Source organism: Engystomops pustulosus, chromosome 2, assembly GCF_040894005.1.
Source record: "Engystomops pustulosus chromosome 2, aEngPut4.maternal, whole genome shotgun sequence".
NCBI lineage: Eukaryota > Metazoa > Chordata > Amphibia > Anura > Leptodactylidae > Engystomops > Engystomops pustulosus.
This window is the reverse complement of record NC_092412.1, coordinates 243,230,722-243,244,360: the sequence shown is the minus strand read 5'-3', so window position 1 is coordinate 243,244,360 and position 13,639 is coordinate 243,230,722. Positions and strand designations below refer to the sequence as shown.

General features: G+C 41.7%; 1 protein-coding gene across 4 annotated transcripts in view; it reads right to left on the bottom strand.

The window, feature by feature from the left end:
• Positions 1–1,203: 1,203 nt before the first annotated feature.
• Positions 1,204–13,639, bottom strand: part of LOC140116782 (uncharacterized) — a 102,715-nt gene continuing 90,279 nt past the window's right edge. For 2 of the 4 annotated variants that reach the window (XM_072133219.1, XM_072133220.1), the window contains exons 2-3: positions 2,874–3,639; positions 1,204–2,341 (exon numbers count right to left, since the gene is read on the bottom strand). In XM_072133219.1, the coding sequence (XP_071989320.1) occupies positions 2,279–2,341; positions 2,874–3,639 (829 nt within the window). In that variant the 3' untranslated portion in view covers positions 1,204–2,278. The remainder of the gene's footprint in view (positions 2,342–2,873; positions 3,640–13,639) is intronic. The other 2 variants (XM_072133221.1, XM_072133222.1) reach the window with 2 other exon arrangements.

The following is a 13,639-nucleotide window of genomic DNA, read 5'->3' as shown; positions in this document are numbered from 1 at the left end:
CTGCACAAAGGCAAATAAACAAGCTAAAGAAACTGAAAAAGTGAACCAGAGAAGATCAAAACGGTGGAAATAATGTTATTTATGTCGAATTCCTGTACGTAATCATCTCTATGTTTCAACCAAGAAAGGAAAAAGCACATAAGTTATTTCCAGATCAAGGAGTAAACCACATCAGCTTTGTAACATTATCACATACAATAACAATCCGCGTTGCTTCATCTTCATTCATTTTGCACCTGGTGAGGACCTAGTGGCCACAAACGTGTTTGGAAATGCCAATAACAGGAGGAATTTCTGGGCATTTCACTGGAAAAATAGGGTCAAGTGTTTTTGAATCTTTAAGCGCACCTTTCAATGGGTGGATACCACCAACAGAGATGTTGTGTTCCAAAGACATGGTACAAGACTCTTGTATTTGAGATACTAATTGAGTCATAAAAAGTCATAGACCACATCCCACGCATCTTTCATTGTATGTGACACATCTTTTGGCTCCTAAAATGCTCCTAAAATGCAAATTTATCATTTAGGCTTGTTTCTGGAAAATTTTACAATATAACTTTGACCCTTTCTGCTAAGCCCTACCACTGTTCCAAAAAATTTTGAAAGTGGTACAAGTCGTGGAAAATTGCAAAATTCACAATTTTGGGAAATGGCATTTTAGGGAAGGGGTTGTGAAGACTTTTTTACATAGTACATAGAGAGAACTCTTATACACCTTTCGATGTGTTTTTTTGGGTGCCTCTTTCTGCCGGGACAATAAGCTTCATACTAAAAATATCTTCATTCTTTTTCTGTTTTTGGTTCATGCAACTGACCTTTGAATCATACACCAAACTGTCCCTTCCTGTTTTTTAATTGTTTGCTACCGCTATGAGACTTGGGAAAAGGTGGAACCATCTAGAAAAAGTAAAGAAATACAACCCAATCTGCTGATTCCGTAGAATCTACTGGGACTGCTTTTATGATGCTGTGCATATAGTTATGAGATACAATATTCAAACAATCGTTTAATGGGCAAAGAATCCTTACCTGAATTTTAGTCACACCCTTGGACCAGTGAACATCATGGCACTATTTTAGTTGAACAAAGAGATAGGGATGCCCAAAATATGTAATAATTTGTAAATACTTTATTAGAAAATCAATTACATACATTTAAAAACATTTAAAAAAGCACAGATTGTGCAAACACAGACCAGAAAATCCCGTGCCTAATTCATATTAGCTATAAATATCGTAAACAATACATGATTAGAGTCAAAAAAATCTATATATATAATTAGTAAGTACTCAATCCACTAGTGTGGTATAAACAGAAAAGGGTATACAATAAATTAGATCATGATTACCTATATAGAATGATTATAGGAGCTGGGCACCGGGAGCTGGATAGATCCCCACGCGTTTCGCCTGTTGACCAGGCTTCCTCAGGGGTACCAGGGTGTATAAGCGCGAACATTATATAGTCCTGTTGCCCCCGGACGTCCGGCACAGACCAATCACATGCTGCGGTCCAAACAATGCAGCGTGCGTGCCAAACGCCGGAAGTATGTGGGTCACGTGTGCAGCTCGAACCGGAAGGAATGGAAGGAAATCCATATAGGTTATGGCGCATGCGCAGATGGCGCGACGGACACAAAGGTCACGTCACGTGCTTACGGTAATTCATTCACTCCATATAGTCGCGCATGCGCAATTGTGTACCGGCAGGGTTCACAATTATTAGCAATGACATGAAAATATTTCAGATTAAGTGGCAATTTATAGATAAATAAAGTGCAAGCACTAATAAAGCGATTGTATATTCCACAATTGAAAAGGTAAATATTATAATATAAAAGTGCCTGAGTGCATAATAGAGGTGAAATGAAGTGCAATATAAAGTGCAGATGTGCAGAAGTAGAGGTTAAGGATGGTGGTCTAGAGCCGCAGCGGAGATCTGTGTCGGACGCCAGGGGCAAACAGGGGAGAGAACATAGCACACTATATAAAACATTATTAATAAATTCTATTTAGGTAATAAGGATAGAATTAGCGTAGAGATAAAGATTGTAGTTCCATATGTATGTGTTAACAACCGGAGCAGGTTGAGAGGGATCCAGCAGGATTCAGGTCGATGGGATATTTTGGATCGTCGAGTGTCATTCGGATTTGAGGCCAGAAGCACAGGTTTATCTTGAAAATGGGGAACACGAACCCATAGAGACTGAAAACCAGGTAAGTTGTTCTTGTTTTTTGTATTTTTTATAAGTTGATTCTTCTTCTTGCGTCAACGTCAGAGGAAGTCACTGGGGATGAAGATGGTGTTATCCAAATAGGGATACAAGAGGTGCAGTACCTAATGTGAATAAAAGTGTGAAAAAGGGAAAGTGTTAAATTCACAGAAATCATATATGTGGTCAAATCCATGTGTGAGAGGAAAAAAAAAAAAAAAAAAAAAAAATAAATTTTGATTGTATGTGTGCAACCGTGATATAGGAGAACAGGGTTCAGTCATGTGGCCCGTGATAAAAAACACCACGGAAGTCACACAATTTGTAGCCTGCCACAGAGGGGTCCTCAAATATAGCAAAAATAATAATAATAGTAGGGAGGACCGTGTGGTGTGAAAAGTGTAAAAACACAAAAAACCAAACAGTGAGGAATAATAAAATCAAATCTGGTATCGAATCAAGAGAAGGATCCTAATCCTTATAAAAACCAGTGAACAGTAGGTCTGCATTTAGACCCAGTGGAGCCAAGGATTCAAGTTTATAGATCCATTTGGATTCCAGTCTTAGCAGCTCTTTGCTACAGTTGCCCCCCCTTGGGTTCCAATGTACCCTCTCTATCCCATAGACCTTAAGGCTGTGGTTATTTCCCCGGTGTACCTGTAAAAAGTGTGTTGCCACCGTGGATAGGGTCTTCCCCTTGGTCAGGTCACTTGCTGCCGTCGTGATTGAGGATAAATGTTGTTGTGTTCTCCTCCTGAGTTCTTGGCCTGTCTGTCCCACATAAATCATTGGGCAAGAACATTTCAACACATAAATGACATCCTTGGTTTTACAATTTATGTAATCATGTAGTTTGAATTCGGATTGGTTATTGGGGTGTGTAAAGGTGTTTGTGGCCGGCATCCGGGGGCAGATGGAACAATCACCGCAGGGGAAAGACCCCTTTAGACGCAGGCCTCTCCCAAGGGATGTTGTGGGTCTTGAAAAGTGACTAGATGTGAGCACATCTTTAAGATTACGAGCACGTTTGGCAATCAGTCGAGGTTTCTTGGAGATATGTGCATGGAGTCTGGTGTCGCTTAGGAGGATATCCCAGTTGTTATTGAGGATGTGATAGATGTCAGACCATTGGTTATTATATATGGTCGTGAGGCAAGGCTTAGACTCAGTATCCCGTGTTTTTACCTGTAGCAAAGTCTGTCGGTCACTGTCTCGTGCCCTAACAAAGGCTTTCGAGATTACCTTTTTCGGGTATCCACGTGCTCTAAAACGTCCGGTTAGATCCTTCGCATGTTTACGAAAGTCAGCGATGTCACTACAATTTCTCCTGAGTCGTAGAAATTGTCCCACTGGGATGCTCTGTCTTAAGTGTTTCGGATGGAAACTAGTGAAGGATAACAGGCTGTTGGTGGCAGTTTGTTTCCTGTGGAGAGAGGTAGTCAGATGAGTGCCATCTTTGTTAATTTTAAGATCCAGGAATTCCACAGATGTGTCTGAGATGGAGGCGGACAGTAAAATTTTCCATGGATTTTCATTAAGATTTTGAATAAATGAGAGACATTGATCATGTGTTCCCCTCCAGATCATGAGCACGTCGTCAATGTATCTATACCATCCCACGACATAGGTATCAAAGTCAGCCAACCGGTACACGGTGCGCTCCTCCCACCAGCCAAGAGAGAGGTTGGCATACGAGGGAGCGCACCGTGCACCCATGGCCGTCCCAGACACCTGTTTGAAGTAGGATTTATCAAAGGTGAAAAAGTTTTGATGGAGAATGAGAGATAGTAGATCCAGAATAAAAGAATCATGTCGACGGTCCAATGATGTCTGTCTATTCAAAAAGAATTCTACAGCCTCAAGACCCACCTGATGACCAATAATCGTGTATAACGACCTGAATCCTGCTGGATCCCTCTCAACCTGCTCCGGTTGTTAACACATACATATGGAACTACAATCTTTATCTCTACGCTAATTCTATCCTTATTACCTAAATAGAATTTATTAATAATGTTTTATATAGTGTGCTATGTTCTCTCCCCTGTTTGCCCCTGGCGTCCGACACAGATCTCCGCTGCGGCTCTAGACCACCATCCTTAACCTCTACTTCTGCACATCTGCACTTTATATTGCACTTCATTTCACCTCTATTATGCACTCAGGCACTTTTATATTATAATATTTACCTTTTCAATTGTGGAATATACAATCGCTTTATTAGTGCTTGCACTTTATTTATCTATAAATTGCCACTTAATCTGAAATATTTTCATGTCATTGCTAATAATTGTGAACCCTGCCGGTACACAATTGCGCATGCGCGACTATATGGAGTGAATGAATTACCGTAAGCACGTGACGTGACCTTTGTGTCCGTCGCGCCATCTGCGCATGCGCCATAACCTATATGGATTTCCTTCCATTCCTTCCGGTTCGAGCTGCACACGTGACCCACATACTTCCGGCGTTTGGCACGCACGCTGCATTGTTTGGACCGCAGCATGTGATTGGTCTGTGCCGGACGTCCGGGGGCAACAGGACTATATAATGTTCGCGCTTATACACCCTGGTACCCCTGAGGAAGCCTGGTCAACAGGCGAAACGCGTGGGGATCTATCCAGCTCCCGGTGCCCAGCTCCTATAATCATTCTATATAGGTAATCATGATCTAATTTATTGTATACCCTTTTCTGTTTATACCACACTAGTGGATTGAGTACTTACTAATTATATATATAGATTTTTTTGACTCTAATCATGTATTGTTTACGATATTTATAGCTAATATGAATTAGGCACGGGATTTTCTGGTCTGTGTTTGCACAATCTGTGCTTTTTTAAATGTTTTAAATGTATGTAATTGATTTTCTAATAAAGTATTTACAAATTATTACATATTTTGGGCATCCCTATCTCTTTGTTCAACTTTAATACTCTCATTGGATGCTGATAAATTATTATTGTTAGACCCCACTCCACATTCTCACATGGCACTATTTTACTGCCCAATTAGCAAATGATGAAAAGAACTCTCTTGATCCTTCAAGACCCGTTACACAAGCAATGAGTTTGTAAATTTAGTAAATGATTAAATGCACCAGCGTATGATGGTTACACCCGCCCCCGGGCACTTGCCAAATCAGTCAGGATGCCTACTTTTCAATTTTGTCAGGCAGCTGCGATGTGCTACACCAGTGGGGCATTTCTATGCAAAGTCTGCCCAGGCATAGGATTGTGCCATTGCCTGCATCTTAATGGGTACAGGCGGTTTTCCGCACCAAATGCACCATCAAAAATTCCTCTTCTTTATTAATTCATAGTATAAAAATACATATGGTGTAAAACATGGCCAAGGTGTGAGAAAAGACTGGCCTACGCGTTTCGAGCATTTGTCACGCTCCTAATCATGGCTATGCTAATCAGAGCAAAGACAAATTTTTTGGCACACGATAGAAAATTTTCACAACATGTAGGCTACATGTTGTGAAAGTTTCACTGTAAATAAAAGGAAAATGCAAGCAAAAATTTTCTATCGTGTCTCAAAAAATTTGTCTTTACATTGAAACAAGTGGACTGAGAATCCCATTTTTTGAGCACCCCGCAATTACTGAAGAGCGTGACAAACGCGTAAAACGCATATGTATTTTTTTACTTTGAATTAATAAAGAAGAGGAATCTTTTTATTGTGCATTTGGTGTGGAAAACCATCATTTTCTTCAAGAGTTATTTGATGATGTCACCCTGGTCACATGACATTATTTGCAGAATGCTGAGAATGCATAGGGAGGAGCTGCTGGATTCAGTCAGAGGAGGCCACACCTCCTTGACTCCTGCTAGATCTGAATGTATGCCAGGCAAGATTATAAAGTTGATTTAATTGGGGATAAAAGGGAATTTTTTTAAAGCTAAAAGAAGGGTGTCATTTAGTTATTAGGGCTCAATGGGAACCTGCCAGTAGCTGTATTTGTTAAAAATGTGGTGACAGGTTCCCTTTAAGTAACTGTGGAATGAATTGGATTACAAAGCACTGGGACACAGCAGCTACAATTAATGCCAATCTATAGAATGGTTGTCAGACAGGTGTAAGGGGTGAGCACTCTGCTGTGTGGACCAGATGTTAGGTTCTCAGTGTGTACCTGGGAGAAAAACATCTCAAAAGAACAAATAGACAAACTGATGAGCGGCACACATAGAATATTCTGTATCAATCAGGCGTTCCGGAACAAACCTCATTGTGAGATTCCATTTTTTGTGCCGGTGCTTCTTTAAAAAATTCTCCAGGTTGACCTCAATGATTCATCTCTATTGTGCTGCCAGGCAAGCGATTTATCCGCTTGTCTTTCAGTTTTTGTAATTTTTTTATGAAGTTTGTTTAGACACAAAAACAAAAGAATTTTTGCTTTTATTCGACTTACATAAGTCGGATTTGATGGACTTTTGTCTTCCTTCAACCTCAAAAACTATGTTTATGTTTTAGAGTTTTCGGATTGCTGCAAGTAACTTTAACAATGGATGGTTTTTTTTTTTCTGGTTGCCATAGTTACATGTCTGGGTATTTAGCCATTTAATTTATTTATTCATGCATTCACAAAATTGGGACAATATGATTTAGGAATCACTTTTGAGCTTTTCATCTCTTTTTAAATGAGAAGCTCCAAGTTCTCGGGTTCAAAATTGCCCTCAATGGGGGTCATTTACTAAGGGCCCGATTTGCGTTTTCCCAACGTGTTACCCGAATATTTCCAATTTGCTCCGATTTTCCCTGTATTACCCCGGGATTTTGGTGCACACGATCGGATTTTGGCGCATTGGCGCCGGCATGCACACGACGGAAATCGGGGGCATGGCCGAACGAAAACCCAACGGATTCGGAAAAAAAAACGCTGCACTTAAAAAAAAAAATGTGTTGCGAAACTTGTGCTTACCTTCACCAGGTATTGAACTTCAGGGCATTCCGGCGGGCCTCGGTGGACGTCAGCGCAGCAGCGACACCTGGTGGATGGCAGAGGAACTACCTTAGTGAATCGCCGGAAGACCCGAATCCACCGCAGAGAACACGCCGCTGGATCTCGAATGGACCGGGTAAGTAAATCTGCCCCAATGTATAGAGACAACCATGTCTAAAGCACTATGTAAATTATTGCCCCCTACCAGTTATTGCGGGATCGTCGGAAAAGCCAATCTTGCAAATTGACACCCCTAGTAACTAGCCATGGCTATGATGGACCAAGGGGACACCAATCTGGCAATACGGTATGTCATAGTCAGGCGGCCGAACCCAAATGCTCTAATCTGTACTATACATGATAAGGAGAATATTTTGTATTAGGAAACACTATTGTAGAATATATAATAAGCATATTATATTCTCATTCATAGGGTATATACAGGTATATACACTGGCAGGATGGTATATGGTATACACTGTATTGTCATCTCACATGACCTCGGCTCCACATCTTAATTCTTATAGAGTTTTATCATCCGCTCTTGTAATGAAAGGACTGGCCTGACTTTGTGTTCTCATTCATGCGTCAGCTCCGTCCATCTGATGAACACTTCTGCAGCCGGTTGCCGATAGTTATTGTAATCCCTGGAATCCTTTGTTCTTTTTAGGATGGTTCTTCTCAACTTCTTAATTAGTTTATAATGAAAGGACATATAATTAATCATGTGGCACAGTGCGCCTTCCTGAATGCAGATCGTGAGCCGGGACAAGGGGTCATGAAACATCAAGAGGACGGATAACAAAAGAATGGCGCAACGTATAATTGCACGCAGGTGGCTCTAATGAGTCCTAAATATATACTAAAGGTTTAGAGGCTATTTACATTAAAAATTCATCCATTACAAAGAAGGCGAATATTAGGTCATACAATTGAAATTAAAGGGGAACTTCAGAACTTTAGAAAGTGTTTTCCCACCAAACAAGTTTGCCCTATCCACAGGGATCCCCTTGCTGATCGGTGGGGATCTCAGTGATGGGACCCCCACAGATCAGGAGAACGTAATTTCATCGGACCCCTAAACGCTCAACCGTCTGCTCCACTCATCTCAGGGAGAAATGAGGAGGTACCTTGGACCTGTCAGAACCCCCATTTTCATTCATAGGTCAGTGATAGGGTCTAACTTCTTGATTGGTGGGGATCTCAGCGATAAGACCCCCACAGATCACGAGAACGAGGTTCACGGTACCTCCGTTGTACCCCTCATCGCTCCCCAAGATGAATGGAGGAGAACGGACATCTACAGCCGTCTGCTCTACTCAACCTGGGAAATGATGAGGTGTCCGATGGAGGTACTTCGGACCCAACAGACCTCCGATTCTCATTCATACGTCAGTGATAGGGCCTAACTTGTTAAGTGGTAAAACCTCTTTAATCAATAGTTCATTCCCAAGACAGTATAATATAGTGTCATTCCGTACGTGTATATTGTGATGAGCAGATTTTAAAGACAATGTTGTTTCATGAGATGAGTGGATCAGATTGCTGTGCTTGTCTGTTCTGTTCTCTGCATCTCTATGCAGCTGAAAGAGATTGCCAAGTGCCGCGCTTACCAATCATCAACGAGACCCCCACAGATCAGCTAGTTAGGCCCTATTCTGTGGGAAAAGCCCTTTAAGGGGAATGTTATTTAAAACCTAAAACTGCTTTCTCTCAGGGCATCAATGTCTTATAACCGAGGACATGAAGATTTAAGTTCTCTAGGAAAACTTAGCAACTGTGTGTATGACTACTCCAAAGATAGACCTGGCTGAAATGTAAACTCTACTGAGCATGCCTGACCCAGCCTCACAAGTGACATGCAGAGTCCAGTGTGAGGGAACAGTAGGGGGCGCCAATCACAGCTTTTGTACTTCCTACATCTGGTGATTGCAATGTTTGATAAATATTTTGAACTTTAGAACTTGAATTCCTCGTACAACCCTATAGGCCAGCTTATGTGTCCACATTTGGGGAGGTTCCTTATGCCCGATGCACATGAATGTCGCCCTCCCCACCAGTTTTGCTTTTTCCTCATCAATTTGGATGTATTGGGGTGTGGAGCGGGAGGGGTTCCCGGGCAGATAAATAACAGTTGCGGGTCACCAGCTGGAGGAATTTTAAGACTAGCATTATAAACGCCAGTGTTATTGAATTATCTCCATTGTGTCCATTTATCCCATGGTCAGAGAGAAACCAGTTGGGTTCCCAATGGACTGCTAATAGCCATTGCTGGCATCGATCCTTTAAAAGTGGCTGACAAAGCCTGAATGCCACATGCAAACTGACAATGCCAGTGGCGTTTGAAAGGTTAAAGGGGTTGCCCAGACTTATATACATGCTTGGGGTTCTGTAGAAGCAAAAAAAACACCACCTCTTGCGGAGCTCTTGCTCACCTGCTTTGCATTAATTTTAATGTGTAGCAGGCGCGAGTCAACCCCTATAACAACCCCTGATTGCCATTACTGATCATGGCTGAAATCCAGGTTTAGGGGTCTGATCTGCTCTTTCCTTCACTGCTCATGTGCCTAATGTGCATGCACACTGACTGTACTAACCTCCTCTTCAATGCACAATGACAATGACAATGCACAGGCAACAAGTGGTTGAATGTGGGTCCCGAAATACACGAGCGTTTCCTTTTCAGAAAGTTAGATTGTAATAAATTTATATGTGTAGAACGTTCCTTCTAATATACTTAGAATAGTAGAAAATGCTCCTTCTCATTCTACATATTTTTCCATTCTATCATTTGGAGAGTGATACAGTAGCCTTCATTCAGGGCTGAGTAGAAGCGCCACAGGGGTTTAATGATTGTTGGCCATACACTGGCACTTCACCGCACAATGCAGGAACAGGAATAGCTTTGTCACATCATTTGTGACCCAGTCATTGCAGGATGAAATCTGAATCAGACAGGAAATTAATGACCTTATTCTGCCGATTCTTTGTTTTTTTGTCCGTCGCCGTCCAGTGGACAGAATACGGGGATATTCAGGAAACCGAATCATTCACAAAGACAAAGCCACACTTGTTAGATAGACAGACACGGCACATTCACTGAGACAATAGTCAAGTGGCCACGGCTTTATCTCAATGAAAGGGCAATCTGTAGCTAATGAATGGGACATTCTTGCCTCTTGAAAAAGCAAAAAGGAGAATAAAAACGTGAATTTAAACGATGAAAATGTAATAATACAGAAGTAGCCCAGTTATTGTCATCTATAATGGTAGTGATTTTACATCCAATATTGCGTGGTCCTGGGAGATGCTGGGTTTCTCAGATAGTTGGCACACGTGCCCAGTTTGTTATTTAAAGGGTCGGCATAGTAGTATCTACCCTGCCTTTTGCCATGTTTCCTTATGTGCACACTCTCCCTACTGTTATTCCCAAACTCCCTGTTGTCATCCCTTAGCTCAGCATCCTGGCTAAAAAAATTTAAAGGGCCTGTGCGCTTTGTCCTAATGTGTCCCCAGTGCAGACCTCTTCCTCCTAGGAGGTGCATGGGTATTAAAGGAAATCAACCACCACCTTAATACCGTTTCGAGATAAGCAAACTTACATGCTGGCGTCTTGATTCTAAGAGCAGCCGTTTCCAAGAAAATAAAGTTTATAAACATTTTTAAAATTAGGCTCCAGCGCTCCAGGCTGTATTTATTTGGACAGAGGGCGTGTTGACCAAACATAATTATGCACGCCTACTGTGTGCATAATGCTCTCCTTCTCCCTCCTCTACCCCTGGCCAAAGTCTTCAGCCAGTGAAGCCTGATGACATAGCTATTGGCGAAGTCACCCACGGCATGCAGATAACTGGCTCTCGACCACCCCTGGGGAGGGAGATCCTGACCATAGTCTTATTTTCATGAATACTATCAGAAAGTCTTGGCAAGGTGATTGCTCATGATCAGATGGATATCACATGAACCTCCATCTGTGGCAATTTTATGGTCAAGAATGTCTGGCTGATGACTTAAATACAGGAGGGTTGACTTTTCAGTATGAAAAATGAAAATTGACTTATCCCTGAGATTCTTCATGGAAGGGGATAACTCGTTTTCAGCTTTCATACCGAAAAGCCAATCCTCCTTCATCTAATGACCACATAGGTTCTGTACATGAGTTGGGTCAACTGTCATTGATGAAGACTACTTCAAGAGGAATTGACTGGGTAGCTCCTGCATCAGAGTAAGATCTCAGTAAGGAGGCAAGAGGGTGGAATCCAGGGAACCTTTAAGAGAATGCTCTTTGAAGTTACTTCAGGTAAAATCCAGTCAGGGGCACAGTAGATCCACAACCATCTAACTAAAATATTGGCAAGATTTTCTGATTAACAGAATTTTGGTTCAACAAAGTCAGAATTCTAGAGATTATAAAGTGCAACTATTTGTGTAGTCTTCCATTCCTAAGACATTTTTGGTATATGTTCTGCTAAACGATTACCTTCCCAAACTCGTCGTTGGCCGATATGTTGGCTTTCAAGATTGCGCAATGTTCCGTACATAGGCTAAGACATAGACCCCACACACCCATTACTTGATGAGGGATCATGTCATGTTCCCTTTACTTTCTGAAATAACGGGATGTCCTGGGACCTTTGACTCACTCGGTATAGGACTTAATAAATAACTAATCCAATTATAGAGCGACATCATAATTTTAGATAAATAAGCAGAACATATTTTAACACAAGTTGTTCTTAATATGAGCTATTTAGACCTATTTTTGCTCTAGTAATCAAGTAATCTACATGCAGGGGGCGTCACGGGACTTCTTTAAAAATAGCAACAAAGGTCATTACTTTGATGCCTACAAATAAAATAACTAGGAAATATATTGGCTGGATGAATTCTCCGGCACCATGCAAGCAAAGCGTTCTACAAAAAGCAAATAAGCCAAATAACATTGTCAGAAGAGCCTCATGTCTGCAGAATAATATTCAGTATTACAGTACACTCAGCCATTAGCAGGCACTACCGGGCTCCTGGTATATAAGAATAGAGGGCCAGGCTGCAGTTACAGCTTCCAGCCACTACACTGAGAAAGGAGACAACTGCTTACGGCTCTAGGTTGATTTGTGTAGATGCGGGTGTCAAGTTGAGAGGCCATCAATGTTAATTTATTTGCAAACCCTTTAAAGGGGTTCTCCATTAATAGCAAGTTAGGCCCAATGGCTGTGATCCCTGTTTGTCAAGACTAGCGGAGGACAGCACCGGGAACACCGGGAGAGGTGAGTATTTGTAGGCCTTTTTACTTTTCCAAAGTGGTAGATTTCCTTTAATACAGCTAGCAATATGACGGGGAGGTGAGTTATAGGAGTCTAGCATCAGTATATCTGATGGTAGATGTCCTTTAACTTTTTTTTATTGTCCCACTAGGAGCATTACATTTGGGAGACTTACATCCCTCCTTACTACAATGTACGATACCTTTTGCATTGAGCTGCAATCTTTCTGTACTGCAATGTATTGCATTCGGGCAGTTTGCCTATTCAGCCTAATAGACTTCTGTACTTGGCAAACACGGAAGATTTGGACAGACCTTTGGCTGCCATGGCAACTCCCGGTTAGCCTGTGATTGCATGGGACAATAAAAGGAACCCTCTTCCCTTTGTCACTTTCCTTAGATGCTGTCATCAAGCTTCATTGCAGTATGTAAGAGGTTAAAGGACATCTTCCATGAGATGTACTTATGGTAGACCACTGTAACTTACCTGCTGATTGTTTAATCAATGGTAACAGTAAATTACCATCGGCCAGAGCACAGAGACGCTTTCCGGAGCAGCTCCGCCTCATTTGCATATTTTTAAAAAGTGTATATTTCAAAAATACCAGCGTTCTGGGACTGAATAAAAATGATTCCACCCCCTAAATTACACGACGAGCAGGTAAGTTACAGCAGTCTACCATCAGCATATCTGTTGGCAGATGTCCTTTACGTTGCAGCAGGGACCAGGCTGTGTGTAACCTTTACCAGTGATTGGTGATACCGGTGAACAGTGCGATCACCAGGAGGATTTGTCTTGGATGGAGCTTTTTTTATAGGTCCCAATAGTAGTGGATTATAATATAGGCAGTTTGGCAGGTAGCCCGGGGCCCAAGCCTTCTAGGGTGGCCTTCTAAAATTGTGGATGATCACGCAAACCACCCACAATTTTATACTGAGAAGGACTTTCACCCATGAAATTCTTGCACATCTGTTGCTGGTTTCAAAATACATTGGACATGCAAAATCGTATCACGTCTGATTTTTTTACTTGATTTAAACTGTACCCAAACCCTTCCTGCCTTCTGATCATGCCCATAGCTGACCCACCTGAGCCACGTTTCACTATAATGGAATACCGGATATTGGCCTTGTTATCCTGCTGTAGGCTAAAAGGTGAAAAGCAACAGGGTCACCATCCCCTAGAAGTCAATGCAGGGTAGGTTGTGTAT